This window comes from Achroia grisella, unplaced genomic scaffold (assembly GCF_030625045.1).
Source record: "Achroia grisella isolate CSIRO2021 unplaced genomic scaffold, CSIRO_AGI_Agris_v1 utg6672, whole genome shotgun sequence".
In the NCBI taxonomy this organism is placed as follows: Eukaryota; Metazoa; Arthropoda; class Insecta; order Lepidoptera; family Pyralidae; genus Achroia; species Achroia grisella.
In genome coordinates, this window is record NW_026712987.1 from 142,760 (window position 1) to 169,807 (window position 27,048).

The 27,048-nt window shown below is 48.6% G+C and overlaps 1 protein-coding gene across 1 annotated transcript; it reads left to right on the forward strand.

Moving 5' to 3' along the window:
- Positions 1 to 26,522, forward strand: LOC131849920 (BTB/POZ domain-containing protein 7). Its single transcript, XM_059200051.1, has 32 exons — positions 1 to 69; positions 1,098 to 1,162; positions 1,878 to 1,975; positions 2,434 to 2,614; positions 4,259 to 4,369; positions 4,653 to 4,784; positions 4,841 to 5,050; positions 5,107 to 5,316; positions 5,373 to 5,578; positions 6,176 to 6,232; positions 8,190 to 8,345; positions 9,187 to 9,310; positions 9,552 to 9,675; positions 10,631 to 10,702; positions 11,165 to 11,241; positions 11,660 to 11,785; positions 12,765 to 12,939; positions 13,412 to 13,684; positions 14,084 to 14,176; positions 14,719 to 14,922; positions 15,991 to 16,076; positions 16,419 to 16,481; positions 16,626 to 16,696; positions 17,021 to 17,081; positions 17,428 to 17,543; positions 19,633 to 19,695; positions 20,088 to 20,158; positions 20,763 to 20,838; positions 22,279 to 22,488; positions 22,964 to 23,041; positions 25,339 to 25,510; positions 26,456 to 26,522. Exons 1-32 carry the CDS (start codon positions 1 to 3, stop codon positions 26,520 to 26,522), a joined length of 3,897 nt encoding a protein of 1,298 aa, XP_059056034.1.
- The last annotated feature ends 526 nt before the right edge of the window (positions 26,523 to 27,048 follow it).

Here is a 27,048-nt window from a genome sequence, read left to right on the forward strand (position 1 = left end):
ATGAGCCGCCTGCTGTGCTGTCTGTGCGCGCGCCAAGCCGACATGGGCGCCGCGCTCTCGCACCCACAGGTACTGCGACGCCCCCCCCACACACACACACACACGCACAGCCCCCGCCGCCCGCCGCACTGTCTGTGCGCGCGCCGAGCCGACATAGGCGCCGCGCTCTCGCACCCACAGGTACTGCGACCCCCCCCCACACATACACACAGCCCCCGCCACCCGCCGCACTGGCTGTACGCGCGCCAAGCCGACATGGGCGCCGCGCTCTCGCACCCACAGGTACTGCGACGCCCCCCCCCCCCACACACACACACACGCACAGCCCCCGCCGCCCGCCGCACTGTCTGTGCGCGCGCCGAGCCGACATAGGCGCCGCGCTCTCGCACCCACAGGTACTGCGACCCCCCCCCACACATACACACAGCCCCCGCCACCCGCCGCACTGGCTGTACGCGCGCCAAGCCGACATGGGCGCCGCGCTCTCGCACCCACAGGTACTGCGACCCCCCCCACACATACACACAGCCCCCGCCACCCGCCGCACTGGCTGTACGCGCGCCAAGCCGACATGGGCGCCGCGCTCTCGCACCCACAGGTACTGCGACGCCCCCCCCACACACACACACACACGCACAGCCCCCGCCGCCCGCCGCACTGTCTGTGCGCGCGCCGAGCCGACATAGGCGCCGCGCTCTCGCACCCACAGGTACTGCGACCCCCCCCCACACATACACACAGCCCCCGCCACCCGCCGCACTGGCTGTACGCGCGCCAAGCCGACATGGGCGCCGCGCTCTCGCACCCACAGGTACTGCGACCCCCCCCACACACACACACACACACACACACACACACACACACAGCCCCCGCCGTCCGCAACACTGTCTGCCTGAAACATTCTATTAGCAACAATATGCAATACTTATAATTATTGCTATGAAAATATTTCAGGCGCTTTATAATTTATAATCTATGTGAATATTGTTTTTATATTCTTATTCAAATACACGTCCGGTCAACATGGATTTATGGCATTATTATTTCAATAATAATAATTCCTACACTAAGTTTTACTCAACTTGTGTTGTCGTCAGGAGGGGGAGGCGTGCGACGGCGCGGTGCTGCCGGCCGCGCCCCCCACCATGGCCGACGTCATACGGTCAGTATGTCTATGCTCTAAAAATTTTTAAAAATATAAATTTATACACTTCTCGCAATAATAGAACAGATTTTTTTCCAACTTTATGGGTGATTTTCAACAGGCTCTATTTCAGTGACAAATGGTTGTACAGAAAATAAAAATATAAACTCTTGAAGCTTGAAAATTCTAGTTTTCAGATTTTACGGGTAAAAATTTTTAAGAGCTCCGGTTCTCATGCAAACCTGAGATGAAGCACGAAAAATATATTTTATATATTTTTTGCATTTTGGATTTACTCTATGGCCATGGAAACATATTTTTGAGCTACGCCGATGAGCCGCATAGCCTGTTTATTCTGCTTCAAGATGGTTCTGTCAGGACCCCGATACGACCATTTCTCAACAAGTTTTTTGTCCCTTAACTAATTTGACTTGACGTAATTTCTTAAAAAATTAAAAAAATCGATTATTTTCCGACTGTACACACAGTGTCGTGTTTGTCGAAGGCTACATGTGAAAAGAAAAAAAATCTTTTTCAAGTTTCATTACTGACAAAAAAATTGTAGTTTTTTTGGCGAACATTTTTTTTATTACTGTAAATACAAATATTTGCATCATGCGAGGAATCAAACCCACGTCCATCAGTATCAAAGTGCTGTGCTAAACTGCTAGACCACCTAGGCCGATGTTATATTGGATGGCAGCTTAGTTATTGCATGTTTGTGTGTTGTCAGGGAGCGCAAGAAGAAGTCCGGCGGCGCGGGGCTGGCCACGCTTCGACGGAAGATAGCCGCCGCAGCACGACGACCACGAGACTCCCGACCTGACCGCGGTGAGTGCACCGGATTTTTTTTATTATTGCGTGGTAATTAAAAAATTTAAAAATTCAATATCTTTATTCATGTAGGTCTATTACAGATTCTTATGATATGTCAAATCTACCGTCAATTCAGAGTGATGTCGAGATGAGAAGAACTGACAAGAAACTCAGCTCGTATTCTTTTCAAAATGTTGTAAATGTTTACAATAATACAGATTCATTTAAATTCAAATTTGGGAAAATAGAGTGACCACCAGCATATGATATTGCAAAAGCAAGTCTAATCCGAACTCAATACTCTACATTGAAGGAGGATTATTTTTTAAAAATCACTTCAGCCAAATGTGCTCAGTTTCGTTCTTGGCGTACTTGTAAACGAGGACTAAAATTTTGAGGCATTATATAAAAAAAAAAAAAGCCCTTAGTGTTGTTATAGTTCTCGATGGTTCTAGATATGCGTGTGTCGTCAGGATGCGAGCACGCGCGCTACATCCGGTCGGTGGTGGGGTCGTGGCGGCTGGCGGAGGTGTTCCTGCTGTGTGAACAGCTGGAGGCGGCCGCCGCGCTCAGGGACCTCGCCACGCAGGCCGAGCTGGCCAGGGAGCCTGCAGCCGCGCTCACAGAGGACCTGGCCGCCGCCTACGAGCACAGGTACGGGGACAGGGACAGGGACAGCTGCGGGACCTCGCCACGCAGGCCGAGCTGGCCAGGGAGCCTGCAGCCGCGCTCACAGAGGACCTGGCCGCCGCCTAACGAGCACAGGTACGGGGACAGGGACAGGGACAGCTGCGGGACCTCGCCACGCAGGCCGAGCTGGCCAGGGAGCCTGCAGCCGCGCTCACAGAGGACCTGGCCGCCGCCTACGAGCACAGGTACGGGGACAGGGACAGGGACAGCTGGGGGACCTCGCCACGCAGGCCGAGCTGGCCAGGCAGCCTGCAGCCGCGCTCACAGAGGACTTGGCCGCCGCCTACGAGCACAGGTACGGGGACAGGGACAGGGACAGCTGCGGGACCTCGCCACGCAGGCCGAGCTGGCCAGGGAGCCTGCAGCCGCGCTCACAGAGGACCTGGCCGCCGCCTACGAGCACAGGTACGGGGACAGGGACAGGGACAGCTGCGGGACCTCGCCACGCAGGCCGAGCTGGCCAGGGAGCCTGCAGCCGCGCTCACAGAGGACCTGGCCGCCGCCTACGAGCACAGGTACGGGGACAGGGACAGGGACAGCTGCGGGACCTCGCCACGCAGGCCGAGCTGGCCAGGGAGCCTGCAGCCGCGCTCACAGAGGACCTAGCCGCCGCCTACGAGCACAGGTACGGGGACAGGGACAGGGACAGCTGCGGGACCTCGCCACGCAGGCCGAGCTGGCCAGGGAGCCTGCAGCCGCGCTCACAGAGGACCTGGCCGCCGCCTACGAGCACAGGTACGGGGACAGGGACAGGGACAGCTGCGGGACCTCGCCACGCAGGCCGAGCTGGCCAGGGAGCCTGCAGCCGCGCTCACAGAGGACCTGGCCGCCGCCTACGAGCACAGGTACGGGGACAGGGACAGGGACAGCTGGGGGACCTCGCCACGCAGGCCGAGCTGGCCAGGCAGCCTGCAGCCGCGCTCACAGAGGACCTGGCCGCCGCCTACGAGCACAGGTACGGGGACAGGGACAGGGACAGCTGGGGGACCTCGCCACGCAGGCCGAGCTGGCCAGGCAGCCTGCAGCCGCGCTCACAGAGGACCTGGCCGCCGCCTACGAGCACAGGTACAGGGACAGGGACAGGGACAGCTGCGGGGTCTCGCCACGCAGGCCGAGCTGGCCAGGGAGCTTGCAGCAGCACGTGTACGCGATACCCGTGTAACTTTGTATATAAGGCCGAAACATTTCCTCAATAGAAACACTTATATTCCGCCTCTCGCATCTATAATTTCAAGTTCTCAATTTATGGACGAAGTAGGTCCAAGACCCTAAACCCTAAAGGGGTGTGTACATTAAACTTCAAGGGGGTGTCCCCTTGAAGTTTAATAACACAGATATAGAGATATAGAAGGGGTAAATGTGGTTAGTTTAGCTGGTGTATAAAAATGAAGTTTTTATAGGATAAGAGGTATGAAATCTTAATCCTCAGGGATATAGTATCAAAACGTTTGCCGTTCTTCTCAGTGTCTCAATATTTGGTCCAATGGATGATGGAAAATCCTAGGTATTGTTCATTGTTGTAGTACAGTTGAAGACAGTCGTCGTGGCCGAAATCGGTCGATATTACATCATCATCGTCATCATCACAGTATGTGGTGTTGTGTGCAGGTGGTGGTGCGACGTGGAGCTGGTGGGCGCGGGCTGGTCGCTGGCCGCGCACCGCGCCATCCTCTCCGCGCGCTGCTCCTACTTCAGAGACCTGCTGCAGCGGTACCCGCCGTGAGTGTTATCTTGCTACTATTTCAGGCGGGGGAGTGTTGTAACGACTACTGGTGATAGAACTAAAGGATGCCGAGAACATTATCTGATCGCGTAATTATGAATAGACCCGCGATATATATGAACAATTGAAGATCACGTGATGAAATTAAATTATGGGTATAAATTTTCAAGTGGGGGGGTATGGTTATGACCGGGTTTCGGTTATTGATCCTCGTGAATGTTTATCAATGGTATTATACTGATGGGTATTCCATCCCCCCCTTCCTCCATCTCACTGCAGGTCTGCGTGCCGCGTGCCGCTGGAGGGCGAGGCGGCGGCGCTGCCGCGCGAGGAGCTGGAGGCGGCCGTGGGCGCGCTGTACGCCGGCGCCGCGTACTGCGCGCGGCCGCTGTGTGCGCTCTGTGCCAGTGAGTGAGCCACGCTACACCACACTACACCGCACCACACTACACACTATACATTGTGAGCTGGAGGCGGCCGTGGGCGCGCTGTACGCCGGCGCCGCGTACTGCGCGCGGCCGCTGTGTGCGCTCTGTGCCAGTGAGTGAGCCACGCTACACCACACTACACCGCACCACACTACACACTATACATTGTGAGCTGGAGGCGGCCGTGGGCGCGCTGTACGCCGGCGCCGCGTACTGCGCGCGGCCGCTGTGTGCGCTCTGTGCCAGTGAGTGAGCCACGCTACACCACACTACACCGCACCACACTACACACTATACATTGTGAGCTGGAGGCGGCCGTGGGCGCGCTGTACGCCGGCGCCGCGTACTGCGCGCGGCCGCTGTGTGCGCTCTGTGCCAGTGAGTGAGCCACGCTACACCACACTACACCGCACCACACTACACACTATACATTGTGAGCTGGCGGCGGCCGTGGGCGCGCTGTACGCCGGCGCCGCGTACTGCGCGCGGCCGCTGTGTGCGCTCTGTGCCAGTGAGTGAGCCACGCTACACCACACTACACCGCACCACACTACACACTATACATTGTGAGCTGGAGGCGGCCGTGGGCGCGCTGTACGCCGGCGCCGCGTACTGCGCGCGGCCGCTGTGTGCGCTCTGTGCCAGTGAGTGAGCCACGCTACACCACACTACACCGCACCACACTACACACTATACATTGTGAGCTGGAGGCGGCCGTGGGCGCGCTGTACGCCGGCGCCGCGTACTGCGCGCGGCCGCTGTGTGCGCTCTGTGCCAGTGAGTGAGCCACGCTACACCACACTACACCGCACCACACTACACACTATACATTGTGAGCTGGAGGCGGCCGTGGGCGCGCTGTACGTGCTGTACCCTACACTATTTCACTCCACGCTACACTACCCTATTACACGCCACGCTACACTATACTACTTCACGCTACACGCTATACAATACACATTACAAACTCAAGTTAAAATTAATCTTAAGCCTACCATAATTACATTTTACTAACAAATTAAAAATACTGGAGTTTATAACTCCCGGTAGGTAAACCGATTGGTTTATTTAATAAGGTAGCTGTACTAGCGACTTCGTCCGCGTGGAATTTAACATTATTTTTCTAAAATAAAAGTAGCCTACGTTACTCCTTATTACATCAGCTACCTGCCTAAAAAGTCCCGTCAAAATCGGTCCAGCCATTTCAGAGATTAACCGGAACAAACAGACATACAGACAAAAATAGTTTTAAATGTTATTTTGGTGTATGTACCGTATTTATATTCATATGCATGTAGTAAAAAACGGTTATTTCAATATTACAAACAGACACTCTAATTTTATTTGTATGTATAGATGTATTTGTGATTCCAGAATGGGATCGCGGCGGGAGCTTGGATGGTGAGCTCGACATCGTAGAGAACACAAACAGTGAGTTTGTCTGTATATCTTAAGTTACTTATGTACGGAACACTGTAAAATCATATATAATTTCACTATGTCTATTTATCTATATATATCTAACTCAAAGGTGACTGACATAGTGATCTATCAACGCACAGCCCAAACCACTGGACGGATCGGGCTGAAATTTGGCATGCAGGTAGATGTTATGACGTAGGCATCCGCTAAGAAAGGATTTTTATTAATTCTACCCCCAAGGGGATAAAATAGGGGATGAAAGTTTGTATGAAACTTTGTCGCACAGCTGCGTTGCTAATGTGCTATTACACGTGCCGTGCGATATGGATTCTAGGAAGTAGACAGTGGCACGTGTAGAAACTGTGTTGCTACAATATTATTAATTTTACTTACTTATGTTGACTTTGGTAAAAGTGGCGCCACTATCTGTCTCGCTCACTCATGCCAAACATGTCCACTATCCATCTCTCTCATAATTTTGCGGTAAAATTAAGAACCTACCAAGAGCTTGTTAAAATAGAAAAGAATTTAAACTGAGTAAAATGGGCTTGCAAAAATCGGGTTACTTAAGGCTTTTATTTTTTTACTTTTTTTTTTAGTATGAAACTAATAAGTATTGTACCATTTTACAATGCTGATTAAATGTGCGAATTTTTTATGGCACTTGCCAAAGCACATTAGTACATTTTCTTTAATGGAGGGCCTCTAAAAGTTTGAAAAAATCGCAAATTTTGAAAATTTTAAGTTCATGGTTTAACAAATAGTCTCAATTCCAGAAAACTTGGGGCAATTGTCATTATTTTTTACTGTGGTTCTAGAAATGTTATTTAGGGTTGCGGTTCCAAAGTTAAGTTGGACAAAAATAATAAAAATTAACCACAATAAGCGAAGTTACAGTTTGACCAAATTTCTAGGTTTTACTTAATTTTCAAACTGTATGGGATAGATTTTTTTTCTGATTTTTCTCGTGATGGTTACAATCCTGTCATTTCGTTTCGGCTTGACGTTGAGTTCTGGTTCAGCCTGTATAAAGATACATTGTAAATGAACTGGCTTTAAAAAATATATCCTATTGAGTTTCTTGAATTATAGTTAAATAGTGGGTGTAAGAAGTCTATATGTGTGTGGTGAGATAAATGAGTTGATTGTGTCCGCGAGATAAATGAGTTGATTGTGTCCGCGAGATAAATGAGTTGATTGTGTCCGCGAGAAAAATGAGTTGATTGTGTCCGCGAGATAAAGGAGTTGATTGTGTCCGCGAGAAAAATGAGTTGATTGTGTCCGCGAGAAAAATGAGTTGATTGTGTCCGCGAGAAAAATGAGTTGATTGTGTCCGCGAGAAAAATGAGTTGATTGTGTCCGCGAGAAAAATGAGTTGATTGTGTCCGCGAGATAAATGAGTTGATTGTGTCCGCGAGATAAATGAGTTGATTGTGTCCGCGAGAAAAATGAGTTGATTGTGTCCGCGAGATAAATGAGTTGATTGTGTCCGCGAGATAAATGAGTTGATTGTGTCCGCGAGATAAATGAGTTGATTGTGTCCGCGAGAAAAATGAGTTGATTGTGTCCGCGAGATAAATGAGTTGATTGTGTCCGCGAGATAAATGAGTTGATTGTGTCCGCGAGATAAGTGAGTTGATTGTGTCCGCGAGATAAGTGAGTTGATTGTGTCCGCGAGATAAGTGAGTTGATTGTGTCCGCGAGATAAGTGAGTTGATTGTGTCCGCGAGATAAGTGAGTTGATTGTGTCCGCGAGATAAGTGAGTTGATTGTGTCCGCGAGATAAGTGAGTTGATTGTGTCCGCGAGATAAGTGAGTTGATTGTGTCCGCGAGATAAGTGAGTTGATTGTGTCCGCGAGATAAGTGAGTTGATTGTGTCCGCGAGATAAGTGAGTTGATTGTGTCCGCGAGATAAGTGAGTTGATTGTGTCCGCGAGATAAATGAGTCGATGGTGTCGTCGTCAGCCGGCGGCGGCGGTGGCGGGGGCGGCGGGGGCGGGGCGGGCGCGTGCGCGTGCGTCCGCGCGCGTCCGGACGCGGCCGCGCTGCGGCGGCTGGCGGCGCGGCTCGGGTTCTCACTCGACTCCACGCACCACGACATGCGGTACCTCCTCGAGTCAGGTAACTAACATAGTTTTAAATCCCCGAAATAACCCTTCATTATACAGCCCCCTACGATCCCCTTACGAGCCTACTGGGACTGTATTCTGTATTTCGTGACTTCATATTTAAAAATGTATTTGTAATTAGCTGTGCCCTGTGGAAACAGAATTGTTAATAATGTAAACTGAGGATCTTATTAGAATAGAATAGAATTGAAAATAATTTGTTCAAATAAACTTAATTTCAAGACTAAAATTAGCCAAATCGGTTCAGTTGGGGTTCGAACCTCGGCTCAGGTCTTCGTAATATCGATCCCCGTTTGAATTAGACGGGGGATCCATCGGCGGGGACTTGACTCGCATGACGGGGTAGGGGCGCTGTAAATGTAACTTTATTTGAATAAATATGTTATTTAGTACTCTTGTATTATTAGACGTGATAGAGTCGCTGGAAATATAAAACTATTGTTAGACGTCATAGAGTCGCTGATAATATAAAACTATTGTTAGACGTCATAGAGTCGCTGATAATATAAAACTATTGTTAGACGTCATAGAGTCGCTGGTAATATAAAACTATTGTTAGACGTGATAGAGTCGCTGGAAATATAAAACTATTGTTAGACGTGATAGAGTCGCTGGAAATATAAAACTATTGTTAGACGTCATAGAGTCGCTGGTAATATAAATCTATTGTTAGACGTCATAGAGTCGCTGGTAATATAAAACTATTGTTAGACGTGATAGAGTCGCTGGAAATATAAAACTATTGTTAGACGTGATAGAGTCGCTGATAATATAAAACTATTGTTAGACGTGGTAGGGAGTATAAGAGTTTTATTCTATTGTTGGTGTGTCAGGGTCTCTGGCGGACGCGCGGCTGGTGTTCCCGGTGGAGGCTCGTGGAGCTGCGTACGGGTTCTCGGCCGCACTCGAGCTGCCGTGCCACCGACTGCTGCTGGCCGCCAGGTCCCGCTACTTCAGGTGAGTGCTACTTTCAGCTGCCAGATTGTTAGGGCGCCCTATCTCGCCCTATTAAATTGTTTAAGCGTGTGGATGCACGCGTATGCCTCTGGATGGTGATGGTGATGTCTTGACCCCGGATTAGTGGTTAGGGCGTCGTCAGGGCGCCCTATCTCGCCCTATTCAATTGTTCAAGCGTGATGTCTTAATGATCCTTATAGTGTCTAGTCGTAGGTGTTAATATGGCATGTGGCCTGTGCAGGAGCGTGATGTCGCGGCGGGCGGGCGCGGGCGGCGGCGGGGGAGCGACGGCGGTGTGCGTGGACGAGAAGGTGCTGCCGCGGCGGTTCGCGCGCGCGCTGCTGCACGCCGCCTACACCGACCAGGTACCGCGTCACACTCGCCACACTCGTCACACTCGTCACGTGTGTCGCGGCGGGGGAGCGACGGCGGTGTGCGTGGACGAGAAGGTGCTGCCGCGGCGGTTCGCGCGCGCGCTGCTGCACGCCGCCTACACCGACCAGGTACCGCGTCACACTCGCCACACTCGTCACACTCGTCACGTGTGTCGCGGCGGGGGAGCGACGGCGGTGTGCGTGGACGAGAAGGTGCTGCCGCGGCGGTTCGCGCGCGCGCTGCTGCACGCCGCCTACACCGACCAGGTACCGCGTCACACTCGCCACACTCGTCACACTCGTCACGTGTGTCGCGGCGGGGGAGCGACGGCGGTGTGCGTGGACGAGAAGGTGCTGCCGCGCGCGCGTTCGCGCGCGCGCTGCTGCACGCCGCCTACACCGACCAGGTACCGCGTCACACTCGCCACACTCGTCACACTCGTCACGTGTGTCGCGGCGGGGGAGCGACGGCGGTGTGCGTGGACGAGAAGGTGCTGCCGCGGCGGTTCGCGCGCGCGCTGCTGCACGCCGCCTACACCGACCAGGTACCGCGTCACACTCGCCACACTCGTCACACTCGTCACGTGTGTCGCGGCGACGGGGGGGAGCGACGGCGGTGTGCGTGGACGAGAAGGTGCTGCCGCGGCGGTTCGCGCGCGCGCTGCTGCACGCCGCCTACACCGACCAGGTACCGCGTCACACTCGCCACACTCGTCACACTCGTCACCAGAAAAATAACCGAATTACATTAATATATAATTTATAAGACTGCGATGTATGAACCTCGGAATACATTGGTCCGTGTATTTTCAGTGTATTTACAAAAAATAGGTAAATATTTGTATCAATCTTCTAGTACCCATAACACAAGTTGTACTTAGCTTGGAACTAGATGGCGCTGTGTGAATTGTCCAGGCTTCTCATTGCTATTATCTTCTCTGAACAGGTGGATCTCAGCTTGATCGGCAGGAACTCCTCGTCTCCATCATCCACTAACAGCATCGGCAGCGGCAGCACGGTGAGTCAGCATAGTTCTGTCAAAGTACACTGGTCCAATTCGTGGCATTAATGATACATACAATCGTAAATTTTCACCCTTCTACCATCAACCCCTATTTTTAATAACCATTTTAATTTATATGGCTAAACGTTTGAGTTAGTCTAGTGACTCTAATTTTGATTTGCTCCATGGGTGGTGGTCGCCATTTTGCAATGAAAATTAATATTTACAAAAAGCTGCTAAAGTGTAGAAGCGCTAAAGGAGGGACAATTGATATTATTATAATACGGTATACTGAAATTACCTTCAAATAAATTCAAAACATCTGCTAAATCATATTTACTGAGCAAAGCCTATTACTCACTAAACGATTACTTGAATGACGACCGTGCATGGCAATAGTTGTTCATGCACTGGATTTTCATTTAACGTTAGATCCTTTCTATTCACTCTGCCTGATTGGTCGGTGTTGTGTTGCAGCCGTGGTCGACCGGCAGTCGTGGTAACCGTGGTGGAGCGATGTTGGACGATGCCTTCCAACTGTACGAGATTGCCAGGTCAATATCATCTTGTTTTATCACTTATACTATAAATGTAAGAATGAAATGTCTACCCAAAACCGAAAAATATGGCAAGAGGTCTACGACACAAAAAAGTTTGGGAACCTCTGATTTATAGCATATGCTGGTGGTCACTCTATTCTCCCAAATTTGAATATAAAAAAGAATCTGTCTTAGTATAAACATGTACAACATTTATTTGAAAATAATATGAGCTGAGTTTCTTGTCAGTTCTTCTCATCTCGAAATCATTCCGAACTGACGGTAGATTTGACACATCATAAGAGTCTGTAATAGACCTACATGAATAAAGATATTTTGTTTTGATATTTAAGTAAGGCAAATGGCACTAGAAAGTTTGGGAAACACAGATCTATAGTAATGGTTGGTGACGGATGGTATGCTTGATGAGCAGGTTCCTGGAGATGGCGATCGTGGTGCAGGGCTGCGAGGACGCCATCGTGGAGGCGCTGTGTCCGGACACGCTGCCCACCATCCTGCGCTGGGCGCACGCGCCGCACGCCAGCCAGTGGGTCTACAGGTGCGCACCACGCACTACACACTGCACACTACACACTACACACTACACACTAGGCACGCCGTCGTGGAGGCACTGTGTCCGGACATAATATACGAGTTCGAGTCTGAATATTATTACATTTCATATTGAGACAGTTGCCTAAAATTAGTTTATCTAATTTAATTGTAACTTTCACGAATGGACTTCATTTTGTCAGATTTACTGTTTGAAACAAGAAAGTATAATCAAATTTTATATTAAGACAGTTCCCTAAAATTACGTTCTCGAATTTAATAGTAACTTTCACGAATGGACTTCATTTTTTTTTCAGATATATTGCTTTAAATAAGAAAGTATAGTCAAATTTTATATTAAGACAGTTGCCTAAAATTACTTTCTCGAATTTAATGGTAACTTTCACGAATGGACTTCATTTTGTCAGATTTATTGCTTTAAATCAGAAACTATAATAAAATTTTATATTAAGATGGTTACCTAAAATTACTTTCTCGAATTTAATGGTAACTTTCAAGAAAGAACTTCGTTCGTTTATTGGGAGAAATAAGAAGTATAATTAAATTTTATGTTGTAACAATTGCCTAAAATTAGTTTTACAAATTTAATGGTAACTTCATGAATGGATTTAATTTTAATAGATTTTTAGATTCATGGAAACAAAATATAATTAGATTTTATATCAAGGTAGTTGCCTAAAATTAGAATCTCAAATTTAATGGTGACTTTCACGAATGGACCTAATTTTGTCAGGTCTATTACTAATTAGGACAATTCACAGCGTCATCCAGAGTCTAGTTTAGCGAAGCTCGTATTGTGGGTACTAAAAAGTTATAGAAATACTGAAATAAATTGTATATTACGCAAGAAAACCAAGGAGTCGTGGGTACTAAAGAAGTGAGAAATATTGAGATCAATAAAATATATGAATTCAAATGTAAGAAAAGAGAGGAGGATACTGATATGTGATACTGATATGTCGCAGGCAGGCGATGCGGTACTTCCGCGACGAGTTCCCGGCGGTGATGGCGCACGCGGCGTCTGCCCGGCTGCCCCGCGCCGCCCTCGCCGCCGCTCTCAGCTCGCCGTTCCTGCAGGCCAGCGAGCCGCAGGCCTTACGTGCACTGCTACGATGGGCCGAGCGCGCGCACCCGCCCCACGCAGGTACACCAGCGGAGCCCGATATACTGTATGGGATAGGATATATCAAAATAATAATTGTATTTAGTAATGTCTAGTAAGACAAATACAATATTGTCTACTAGCTTACCACCCCGGCTTCGTCCGGGTGTACATGTATTATACGTATAAACCTTCCTCTTGAATTACTCTATCTATTAAAAAAATCGCTTCAAAATTAGTTGCGTAGTTTTAAAGGTTTAAGCATACATAGAGTCGGACAGACAGCGACAGCGACTTTGTTTTATACTATGTAATGACTCAGCACTGCCGTATCTAAACCATGTCACCCATCCCATATATTACCCACCCACTTTCCTAATGTCATTTAGTGTATAAGATCAATATTTTGATGTACATATGATTATCAGGTTTGGACATTTTAGTGAGCACGACTACTCATTCCACTCGACCGCGTCACAGCTACTTATAATAATATCGGTCCTTCCAGAGCCGAACGTGGTGTGGCACACGGCGCACGCGGGGCGGGCGCGGGGCGCGCGCGGCGGGCGGGCGCGGCGCGCGGGGGGCGAGGCGGCCGCCCGCGCCGCGCTCGCCGCCCTGCTGCCCCTCGTGCGGCTCGAACACGTGCCGCGCGACCACGAGCTGCTGCAGCACAGGCTCGCCCCGCCCCCCGCGCAGGCCGCGGGCTCCGCCGCCGCCTGGCTGGCGCGCGGCGCGCTTCGCCCGCCGCGCTGCTTCCTGCCCTACCTCGACGAGCTCAAGGTACGTCCACTGCGGCCCCACCTCGACGAGCTCGAGGTACGTCCACTGCGGCCCCACCTCGACGAGCTCGAGGTACGTCCACTGCGGCCCCACCTCGACGAGCTCGAGGTACGTCCACTGCGGCCCCACCTCGACGAGCTTGAGGTACGTCCACTGCGGCCCCACCTCGACGAGCTCGAGGTACGTCCACTGCGGCCCGCCTACTAGTATCTTAGTATGACACTGCAGTCGCCATCGAATTTTAAAGAAAACCGAAAGGCAATCTTACCGCCAATTCCTTTGAAGTGATGCTTACAGGTCTTTCGTCTTTCGACTATCTCCTTTAAGCTGTCACTGTTTAGCTCTCTAACTTAAAAGGGTACTCACACATCTCCTTAAATATATGTATTGTTATTGCAGGCGTTACTTGAAGATCAAGTGGTGCCGGAAGCGGAGTTAGCACGCGCCCGCAGAGCGATGTACCAGCACCGTATTCCTGATACACTGTACATGGTGAGTTGTAATATCGATCGTATACTTAACAAAAGTATGGTGTTCAAAATATACCCTGTATCATCGTAAGCACAGATTATTATATTAGAGTCCGTTAGTTTTTGTTCCCGCGTCTTTCCTTCCCCTCCCTTAACTAGTACTGAACCGACTGTACGGCGGCCATGACGCGCGCGCATTGTGTTGTGAATTAAAATAAATTAGAACTGAGTGAAACCTACTGTGAAACTGGAAAGCTAGCGAAGATATCTTCGAGACCCTGAAGCCCAAGAAATCCGCAGAACCATACAGGTACGTGACAGACGTTTTTCCCTATATATATACATAGTACTTTCCCTAACATTTTGGTAGCAGAGAGTAGTTTCCCTAACATATGGTATTGTCTGCATACCTGATGTTATTGAGAGGTTCACCACTTAGGTCGAGGGGAGTATTCGCTAGTCAGTTCTTCGCTTAGGGAGATTAAAAGTTTTTCTATCGAGCAGTCCGTTAGACGATCTCAGTAATGGGACAGCCTGTATAAGATCGTGACGTGACGGCGGCAGGTGGCGGCGGCGCGGACCGAGGGCGGCGCGGGGTCCGGCGAGGCGGGGGCCGCGGGCGCGGACTGCGGCGCGGGCGCGGAGGCCTGCGTGTCGCCGCGCGTGCTCGCCGCGCTGCGGGCGCGCGCCAGGGAGCTGCGCGCCGCGCCGCCCGCCGCGCGCGCGCTGCGGCTGCACGCGCACGACGCCGCGCCCGTCGCGCGCCAGGTGAGTGTGTGTGTGTGTGTGTGTGTGTGTGTGTGTGTGTGTGTGTGTGTGTGTGTGTGTGTGTGTGTGTGTGTGTCGCCGCGCTGCGGGCGCGCGCCAGGGAGCTGCGCGCCGCGCCGCCCGCCGCGCGCGCGCTGCGGCTGCACGCGCACGACGCCGCGCCCGTCGCGCGCCAGGTGAGTGTGTGTGTGTGTGTGTGTGTGTGTGTGTGTGTGTGTGTGTGTGTGTGTGTGTGTGTGTGTGTGTGTGTGTGTCGCCGCGCTGCGGGCGCGCGCCGGGGAGCTGCGCGCCGCGCCGCGCCGCGCGCGCGCGCGGCTGCACGCGCACGACGCCGCGCCCGTCGCGCGCCAGGTGAGTGTGTGTGTGTGTGTGTGTGTGTGTGTGTGTGTGTGTGTGTGTGTGTGTGTGTGTGTGTGTGTGTCGCCGCGCTGCGGGCGCGCGCGGGGATATGCGCGCCGCGCCCGCCGCGCGCGCGCGCGGCTGCACGCGCACGACGCCGCGCCCGTCGCGCGCCAGGTGAGTGTGTGTGTGTGTGTGTGTGTGTGTGTGTGTGTGTGTGTGTGTGTGTGTGTGTGTGTGTGTGTGTGTGTGTCGCCGCGCTGCGGGCGCGCGCCAGGGAGCTGCGCGCCGCGCCGCCCGCCGCGCGCGCGCTGCGGCTGCACGCGCACGACGCCGCGCCCGTCGCGCGCCAGGTGAGTGTGTGTGTGTGTGTGTGTGTGTGTGTGTGTGTGTGTGTGTGTGTGTGTGTGTGTGTGTGTGTGTGTGTGTGTGTGTGTGTGTCGCCGCGCTGCGGGCGCGCGCCAGGGAGTGTGTGTGTTGTGTTGTGTTGTACTTACCTTCTACCACTCAATCGAAACGCAAACTCATCACAAGAAGAATGAGTAAGAAACTTGTGTGTTGCTCTTTTAAAAATGTTATTTCACACTACTCAAACAAGATCAGAATATACACGGTCCGTTATTGACACTGTCGCAGACTATCTGTTCTCTGTTTAAACGATTCTGACCAAACATGTGTGTACCACATTTTGATGGATAACATCACGAATGGTTAACTTTATAATTTCAGATCGCGTTGCGCGCCGTCCGCGAGATGTCGCTGCCGGACGCATGCGCGGACCTGCTACTCAATGATTTGGAAACATCCAACGACAGGTAAAATATACGTTTCTTTTTTAATTTGACGGTTAAAAATAAAAAATAAAATTATTTACAATTTTTTGTATGTTTGGTGCACACTTATTGTTCACGACTAACCGCCGCAAACTATTTGGATTATTATAATTAAAACGAAAGATATTCTTAGGAGCGATGGTTTTTATCTCCTCAGGATAGAGTGTAAACTTTCCAAAGGAGATATTTCGTTTATACATGAGTGGGCTACAACCACACAGGGTGTGTAGTGGCGTTTCCTCTTCAGTTTGACAAAATCTGCAAATCTTTGTTAAGCCTATTTAGAATAGTGTTTAGTAATATATGAATTATTGTTGTTTGCAGTGCGCGGTCTCGCAGTAGCGGAGAGTGGGAGTCTCCGCCCGCCGACCGTCGGGACTGCTGCAGGTGAGATCACCACCTAAATCTTTTTTTTTTAAATAGTATTGCTAAAATTTGACGTCACGCGACTCGTGACAGCGATAACCGTTAGAGCTGTCGCAGGTACCATTTCGTTGTCATCAATTAGAAAAAAAAAATGTTTGTATCCAGGATGCAAGATACGGCGCGATGTTCGTCCGGCGGCAGCGTGCGCTCTCAACCCTCCTTACACATCCCCCTCGGTACGTACCACCACTTTACAACTACTTTACAAGGGTAGCAAGACAGTTTATAAGAGCAGCGAGACACTTTATAAGAGCAGGGAGACACTTTATAAGAACAGCAAGACACTTTATAAGAGCAGCGAGACACTTTATAAGAGCAGCGAGACACTTTATAAGAGCAGCGAGACACTTTATAAGAGCAGTGAGACACTTTATAAGAACAGCGAGACACTTTATAAGAGCAGCGAGACACTTTGTTTTGTATTGTTGTGACATAGTCACGTCACAACAATACTCACCTTGATTTTGCGTAATGTTTTAAAATATGACAATGTGTTGTAGACACGTCCCGGCCGGGCACGTGTCGCCGCCAGCTACCATCCAGGACCACAGAAGGACACAGGTAACTAAACTATAAATATACTTACTATAGGCCGCGAGCCAGGAACAAGTCAAAGTGACCAATTTTCTCCCGATACAAACTTTTTGTGTTATAAGCTTAGTGTAAGTCAGCTGCGGTTACGAGGGTGGATTGAGAAGCAGCAGCCCCGTAAACATAAAAGATAAATCAGTTACTTCATAGGTCGTAGGTTCAGATCCGGCTCGAAGGACCAAATGTATAGAATGTGTGGATATAAAAGTGTAGCTAATACTTTCTCTGTGTAATACCTTAAGATAAAAAATTATTAAAATTCTTGTATTTTGTTTTCAATAACGAAGTTTAGTAAAATTAAATGCATTTTCCCCAGGGCGAGCGGCAGTACTGCGGGCGGGCGGCTGTCGGCGGCCGTGCCGGACGTGGCCATGGCGCCCAACGCCAACACGCACCTACTGACGGCGCCCAGCTACTACCGCCACCCGCCCGGTACACACTCACTACTACCGCCACCCGCCCGGTACACACTCACTACTACCGCCACCCGCCCGGTACACACTCACTACTACCGCCACCCGCCCGGTACACACTCACTACTACCGCCACCCGCCCGGTACACACTCACTACTACCGCCACCCGCCCGGTACACACTCACTACTACCGCCACCCGCCCGGTACACACTCACTACTACCGCCACCCGCCCGGTACACACTCACTACTACCGCCACCCGCCCGGTACACACTCACCACTACCGCCACCCGCCCGGTACACACTCACTACTACCGCCACCCGCCCGGTACATACTCACCACTACCGCCACCCGCCCGGTACACACTCACCACTACCGCCACCCGCCCGGTACACACTCACCACTACCGCCACCCGCCCGGTACACACTCACCACTACCGCCACCCGCCCGGTACACACTCACCACTACCGCCACCCGCCCGGTACACACTCACCACTACCGCCACCCGCCCGGTACACACTCACTACTACCGCCACCCGCCCGGTACACACTCACTACTACCGCCACCCGCCCGGTACACACTCACTACTACCGCCACCCGCCCGGTACACACTCACTACTACCGCCACCCGCCCGGTACACACTCACTACTACCGCCACCCGCCCGGTACACACTCACCACTACCGCCACCCGCCCGGTACACACTCACCACTACCGCCACCCGCCCGGTACACACTCACTACTACCGCCACCCGCCCGGTACACACTCACCACTACCGCCACCCGCCCGGTACACACTCACCACTACCGCCACCCGCCCGGTACACACTCACTACTACCGCCACCCGCCCGGTACACACTCACTACTACCGCCACCCGCCCGGTACACACTCACCACTACCGCCACCCGCCCTGTACACACTCACTACTACCGCCACCCGCCCGGTACACACTCACCACTACCGCCACCCGCCCGGTACACACTCACTACTACCGCCACCCGCCCGGTACACACTCACTACTACCGCTACCCGCCCGGTACACACTCACTACTACCGCCACCCGCCCGGTACACACTCACTACTACCGCCACCCGCCCGGTACACACTCACCACTACCGCCACCCGCCCTGTACACACTCACTACTACCGCCACCCGCCCGGTACACACTCACCACTACCGCCACCCGCCCGGTACACACTCACTACTACCGCCACCCGCCCGGTACACACTCACTACTACCGCTACCCGCCCGGTACACACTCACTACTACCGCCACCCGCCCGGTACACACTCACTACTACCGCCACCCGCCCGGTACACACTCACTACTACCGCCACCCGCCCGGTACACACTCACCACTACCGCCACCCGCCCGGTACACACTCACCACTACCGCCACCCGCCCGGTACACACTCACCACTACCGCCACCCGCCCGGTACACACTCACCACTACCGCCACCCGCCCGGTACACACTCACCACTACCGCCACCCGCCCGATACACACTCACCACTACCGCCACCCGCCCGGTACACACTCACCACTACCGCCACCCGCCCGGTACACACTCACCACTACCGCCACCCGCCCGGTACACACTCACCACTACCGCCACCCGCCCGGTACACACTCACTACTACCGCCACCCGCCCGGTACACACTCACTACTACCGCCACCCGCCCGGTACACACTCACTACTACCGCCACCCGCCCGGTACACACTCACCACTACCGCCACCCGCCCGATACACACTCACCACTACCGCCACCCGCCCGGTACACACTCACCACTACCGCCACCCGCCCGGTACACACTCACTACTACCGCCACCCGCCCGGTACACACTCACCACTACCGCCACCCGCCCGGTACACACTCACTACTACCGCCACCCGCCCGGTACACACTCACTACTACCGCCACCCGCCCGGTACACACTCACCACTACCGCCTTATCAACAAATCGGTATCGCAGGTACACCACTACCCCACTGTAGATGGTAACATTTGAAAATTTGACGTTTACACCTGTCAATTTCATTTTCGAGATCAAAATGACAGACTGTTATATATTTTTGTTTTGTTTTTATTTGACAGAGTTCAGCAGCGGCATACTGCAGTTAGATTTGGGCGATGGTGCTACGCACACTCCACGGCCTGGTGAGTGGGTTTGTTTTATAGATGACTAGCTGTGTTCTATGGCGTTTCCTGCGTCAGTAGAGTTGAGAAATATTCCATATTTTTACTAATATTATAAATGTGAAAGTAACTCTGTCTGTTTGTAACGCTTTGACGCCAAAACTACTGAACCGATTTAAATGACATTTGGTACACAGATAGTCTAGACCCTGAGAAAGGACATAGGCTAATTTTTAACGCGAATAAAGGGTTGTAAGGGAAGATGAACAATTTGTTTAAAAAAATATATCTTTGTACATGCATCAGTTGTCTAGGACCCATAACACAAGCTTTAGCTAGGTTAACTTGGGTCTAGATGGCGCTGTGTGAATTGTCCTGAGATTGTTATGTCAATGAGTCCCTCCTGTGGTCAGGGTCCCGTGCGGCGCGCGCCGTGGCCGCGCAGCAGGCCGCCTCCTCCGCCGCGCGCCGGGACCACGCGCAGGTACTGTCACGCTCGTCACACTCGTCACACTCGCCACACACATCACGCTCACTACTAACCACATATAGCGCACTCGCCACGACCTACGTACTCTCTACACTCGCCAGTCGATATCGTCGTCACATTCACCACATTTGGCACACTCTTCACAACCGTCACACTCTACACTCGCCGTACTCGTCATTGTCATCACAATCGCCACACCTGCCATACTCTACATTTTCACATTTGGCACATTCGTCATAACCATCACTACACTCGCCACACTTGACATCGTCATCACACCCGTCACACTACATACTCATCACATTGGTACACTCGCCACAACCGTTGCACATTCTACACTCGCCACACCAGCCACGCTCTACACATTCACCACATTTGGCACACTCGCCACAACCGTCGCACTCTACACTCGCCACACTAGTCATATTCGTCACACTCGCCACACCAGCCACGCTCTACACATTCACTACATTTGGCAAACTCTTTACAACTGCCGCACTCTCTACACTCGCCACACTCGTCATCTTCGTCACACTCGTCACACTCGCCACCCTTTTCGTAAGGGCGTTATAGATGTTGAAAATGAGGTGTTTCGCAGGCGGCGTTGTCTCTGGCGCGTGCTCGAGCTGAGGATGATGAACTGCGGGCTGCCATCGACCTCTCGCTGCTCAGAGGTACGTCTTAATTTCAACCTTATCACCTAGTTATAAGGTGCATTTATTTTATCTCATTATTGTTAAAGTTAAATAAAAAGTGATTTATTAATTTATACCTTATCACCTAGTCATAAGGTGTATTTTGTTCATATCATTAATCAAATTACATAAAAAATAATTTATTCATGTAAGACATTTTAGCCGCTTATGAACATCAAGTTTTTTATATAATATTTTTTCCCTACCGTCCAGTTCAGTATATAGATCCAATTGAGAAGAACTGGCAAGAAACTCAATTGGATTACATTTTTTTAAAGTCAGTTTATTTACAATGTATATTGTTCAAAATATACCCTGTATCATCGTAAGCACAGATTATTATATTAGAGTCCGTTAGTTTTTGTTCCCGCGTCTTTCCTTCCCCTTCCTTACCCAGTACTGAACCGACTGTACGGCGACCTTGACGCGCGCGCGCATTGTGTTGTGAATTAAAATAAATTAGAACTGTGAAACCTACTGTGAAACTGGAAAGCTAGCGAAGATATCTTCGAGACCCTGAAGCCCAAGAAATCCGCAGAACCATACAGGTACGTGACAGACGTTTCCACATCTTTTTCCCTATATATATACATAGTACTTTCCCTAACATTTTGGTAGCAGAGAGTAGTAGTTGTATAGGTGTCTATGTCTAACATTAAATGAAAATCCCGTGCATGAACAACTATTGCCATGCACGCTCGTCATTTAAGTAACCGTTTAGTGAGTAATAGGCATGTATAATCTATACATATAAATAAAATTGTAGTGTCTGTTTGTAATATTGATATAACCGTTTTTTACTACATGCATATGAATATAAATACATTATATACACTAAAATAACATTTTTTATAATCTTTGTTTGTCTGTTTGTTCCGGCCTGTTTGTCTGTTTGTATAGGACCGATTTTGACGGGACTTTTTTGGCAGGTAGCTGATGTAATAAGGTGTGCTACTTTTATTTTAGAAAAATAATGTTAATTCCACGCGGACGAAGTTGTAGTGTGTGCAGTTTTAAAAGATGTTTTGAATTTATTTAAGGGTAATTCCAGTATATCCTTTGATATCTTATTGTAAATTTTTATATCTATTCCCATAAAAGATATATTGACTTTTCTAAACGATAGTAGTGTGTATGTCTAAATAAAATAGTTATTTTTTAAATAAAAATTAATTAAATAATAATAAAATGAAAATAAAAAATATATTTATGGTCGTATATACCACTTAGGGGTATGAGAAATAGATAGTAGCCGATTCTCAGACCTACTAAATATGCATATAAAACTTCATAAAAATCGATCAAGCCGTTCCGGAGGAGTGTGGTAACTAACACTGACAAGAGGATTTTATATATAAGATAATATTGATCTGTCTGTCTGTCTGTATATCTACCTACCTGACCTGGTAACTGTGGCAGCGTACTCCTCGTTCCACCCGCGAGCCAGCAGTCCTCCGCTGCAGCCGCTGGCGGCGCTGCCTGCGCTGCAAGCGCTTCAAGCGCTGCAGCCGTCGTCGTCAGCTCCGCCGCTGCAGCCACTGCAGCCGCTGCAACCGCTGCAACCGCTGCAACCGCTGCAGGCGTCCGCCACGCTGCCGCACTGCTACCGCGAGTTACACCACAATCCAGGTCACATACTAACTTGCTGTCATAATTACCATTAACTACCCGCTGACAAAAAGGTAACCACCTCTGTCAAAGAGGAAGGTTGGCTGAAAGAGATCTCTAACAGAAAAAAAAATTGTTATCTATTAAAAAAACCAAACCAACCAACCTATACCAAAATAATTTTTTTTACAATTTTGTCAGTCTATCTGTTTGTCTTGTTGTTCCGGCTAATCTCTGAAATGGCTGGGCCGATTTTGACGAGACTTTTTTTGGCTAGTAGCTGATGTAATAAGGAGTAACTTAGGCTACTTTTATTTTAGAAAAAGTTAAATTCGACGCGTACAAAGTCGCGGGAACAGCTAATGTTAAATAAAATGTTAATGTTGCGAAATAATTTACGATTACTTATGTGTTTAATTTTAAAAAAGAAACTTATATTTAAGTCGGTCGAAGTCGTGGGTGACAGCTAGTATGTAATGTAACGTTTGTGTTGCAGGCAGGTCCCGGGCGACCCCCAGTCCGTCGTCCCTGAGCGCCTCCAACAGTGGACACCTCTCCGCCAAGCAACTCGCATGTGAGTACCAACCAAAATTCAAATTCACAATATATTTATTCATGTAGGTCTATTACAGACTCCTATAAGCTCGTAGGGACTGCTCTGCTCTTATCACTACGACTGATTTAATCTTATTGTGTTAGTACACACACAAAATAATGTTAAATTCCATGCGGACGAAGTCGCGGGTGCAGCACTAGCTGCACCTGCGACTTTATTTTCACTTTACTTTACCCGCGAATTTAACATTATTTTTCTAAAATAAACGTAGCCTACGTTACTCCTTATTACATCAGCAACCTGCCAAAAAAAGTCCCATCAAAATAGGTTCAGCCATTTCAGAGATTAGTTGGATCAACGGACACACAGACAGACAGACAAAAATTGTGAAAATGTTATTTTGGTGTATGTAGTGTATTTATATTCATATGCATGTAGTAAAAATTGTTATTACAATATTACAAACAGACACTACAATTTTATTTATATGTATATATTTATATTTGATCCTAATAATCTAGTGCTTGTTGGTAGTTTGTATTCACACGTTTCGACTACTTACAAGGATTATTTAAAAGAGCAACACACAAGTTTCTCGCTCGTTCTTCTTGTGATGAGACAGCTTTCCGAACGAGCGGTAGATTAAAAAATGTAATGACTATTCAAAAGTGCTTCAATGTAAGTTTATCTGAATAAATGATTTTCTATTCTATTATGATATGTCAAATCTACCGTCAGTTCGGAATGATTTCGAGATGAGAAGAATGAGTTTATACTAGTCATGTTCCGGGTATCCGTATCTGCGGATATCCGAGGGAGACAGAAGATCCGTATCCGTTACTTTTCTTGCGGATCTTTACCTTATTAATATGATGAAATATTAATGTGTGGGTATTCAATTCAATATAATAATAATAATAATCTCAGGACAATTCACACAGCGCCATCTAGACCCAAGTTAACCTAGCTAAAGCCTGTGTTATGGGTACTAGATAACTGATACAAATATATACATAGATATAGTTTTTTTTGTAAATACATATTATACATAGAAAACACCCTAGACCGATACAAACAATCATACTCGTGAATACAAATATTTGTGACGTGCGAGGAATCGAACCGACCATCGGACGTAAAGCGGTATGCTAGACCGCTAAACCACCGAGGTCGTCAAAATATCTTTATCCATGTAGGTCTATTACAGACTCTTATGATATGTCAAATCTACCGTCAGTTCGGAATGATTTCGAGATGAGAACTGACAAGAAACTCAGCTCGTATTCAAAATATCTTTATTCATGTAGGTCTATTACAGACTCTTATGATATGTCAAATCTACCGTCAGTTCGGAATGATTTCGAGATGAGAACTGGCAAGAAACTCAGCTCGTATTCTTTTCAAATAAATGTTGTACATGTTTATAATAAGACAGATTCATTTAAATTCAAATTTGAGAGAACAGAGTGACCACCAGCACTTACCGTTACTAATATTATAAATGTGACAGTAGGTATGTTTGTTACGCTTTCACGCGAAAACTACTGAACCGATCATCATGAAATTTTGTACACATGTTCTTGGAGGTATTAGTATGAACATATGATATTTTTTATTTAAAAAAAGCAAATCTTATATATAAAATTCTCGTGTCACAATTTTCATTCCCATACTCCTCCGAAACGGCTTGACCGATTCTCATGAAATTATGTGAGCGTATTGAGTAGGTCTGAGAATCGGCCAACATCTATTTTTCATCCCCCTAAATGTTAGGGGTAGTCCACCCCTATTTTTTTTTTTATTTTAAAGCAAAACAACGTTTGCCGGGACAGCTAGTATTTTTATAAAAAAGTTTATATCATCATTTTGTTACTTGAATGCCGTCTAACAGACAGTAATTCAGTTATACGTCGATTAAAATCAATTGATTCAATACGAGCGAAGCCGCGGGTAAAGGCTAGTATTAAATAAACGCGAAATCTTATGAGTATAAATATTTGTTAATCACGCAAAAACTACTAAACGGATTTTGATGAAACTTATTATTTTATTTATTTGAGCGACCAACAAGATATACACCACGAGGTTACAATTATTATAACTTGCAAAGAGTTCAGGTATATAGTGCTGACTTAATTACTGGTTGCCACGGCATGCGATATTGTTTACAGAAGTTTATATATATATATATATATATGTAATTTTTTTTATATATTTATTTATTAATTTTTATTTTTTTTATTTAGGAATATAAGTAGCGGATGAGATTCCAATGTTTATAATTTGGTATTTAATATAATTTACACGTTTGACAGTGAGCCGCGTGTGCGGGACCGCCGGTGGTAGCGGTGGTGGCGGTGGTAACAGTGGCGGCGGTGGTGGTGGTGGTGGTGGTCCTGCGGCCAGCTCGAGCCCGAGCCCGAGCGCGAGCCCGAGCCCGCGCCGACTGCGGCGGGAGTACCCACTGTACGCACACAACGACTACAGGTACACAACACACTGCACGCACAGCCTCCAGACACCCGACACAGTGCACGGGACCTACAGCTCCCTGCATATATTGACTGACCGATACAGTTTTATTATTCAAAAGTGCTTCTAATGAGTTTATTTAAATATAAAAGTTTATTTCTATTAACACCCTGTATATACACACTCACTAAGAGTTATGTTCCCATTTTACATATGAATGGGGATGGTTATAAGGGCAGAGGAAGGCCGAAAAAGAGATGGATGGACTGTGTGAAAGATATGGTAAGAAAGGGAGTGAATAACGAGATGACTGCGAACAGAGATGAATGGAAGAGAAAAACATATTACGACAACCAGTAATAAATGGGATAAGGAAGAAGCAGATGATAAGGGTTATGTTCCCCAAACCGGCTATATACAAGGGACCCCTTGTATATAGCCGGTTATGTTCCCCAATTCACGAAAAGTACATGTAAGGACCTCGAGGTCCCTTGTATATACTGACTGACTGGTCCGATTCCATTTAGAGTCAGTATATATTCACTCATTGTAGTTATGTTGACCAATTCGCGGAGGGTGCAGGTAGGGGCCTAGAGGTCCCTTGTATATACTGACTGACTGGTCCAGTTCTATTCACACCTTGTATATACTTGCGCCTACACTTGTAATATCAGTTTCGGTGGTCTAGCGGTTTATATATATATATATACAGCTTTACTTCCGATGGTCGCGGGTTCGATTCCCTACACGGCGTAAATATTAGTATTCATGAGTATGATTGTTTATATCATTCTGGGTATTTTCTATCTATAGTATGTATGTATAGCGAGAAAAATGTATATAAGTATATTTATATCAGTTGTCTAGTACCCATAACACAAGCTCTGCTTACCGTGGGACTAGATGGCGCTGTGTTAATTATCCAAAGTTAGTTATTTATTTATAATACCCTAATTCCAGACTGGATCCGTCATACGGTAGCTCGGGCTCCAACAGCCGCGGGCAGAGCCCCAGCAACTACGCGTGAGACGCGAGGCGCGCCCGCCGCGCGTCGCCATGGCGACCGGCTGGTCCTACCGAGCCGGACGGCCGCATCCGCAACCGGGGACCACCGGATGCTGCACACTACGAGCTGGTGAGGACGAGTTGGCATTGAATTTAGTGGTTGGAAGATGCAAGGGTGTGGATCTGTTATGTAATATGATTGGATAATGATTCTCCATTGTCGCATACTAGCTGAGACGCGTGGCTCTGTCTATAGTTAGGGCTCTTACGTGATTTACGTTTATTGGGATCCTACTCCCCGGAGATGAATCAAATCTGGGCGGACTGTATAATCTGGTTTATTAATTACTAGCTTATTCGTCCCGGCTTCGCGCGGGGGTGTACATGTATTATATATATAAACATTCCTCTTAAATCACTCTTATCTATTAAAAAGTCAATCAATTTAATTTCAAATCAAAATCGGTTACGTAGTTTTAAAGATTTAAGCATACATAGGGATGGACAGACATTGTTTTTACCTCCCTTTCAACCCTTCATCTCCATTT

What these genes read in the sequence shown, in the direction of transcription:
- LOC131849920 (XM_059200051.1), top strand. Translation starts at nt 1, where the DNA reads ATGAGCCGCCTGCTGTGCTGTCTGTGCGCGCGCCAAGCCGACATGGGC. An exon ending in CAACTGTACGAGATTGCCAG is followed by an intron (nt 11,242 to 11,659) that starts GTCAATATCATC and finishes CTTGATGAGCAG; the next exon opens with GTTCCTGGAGATGGCGATCG. An exon ending in GACCGTCGGGACTGCTGCAG is followed by an intron (nt 16,482 to 16,625) that starts GTGAGATCACCA and finishes GTTTGTATCCAG; the next exon opens with GATGCAAGATACGGCGCGAT.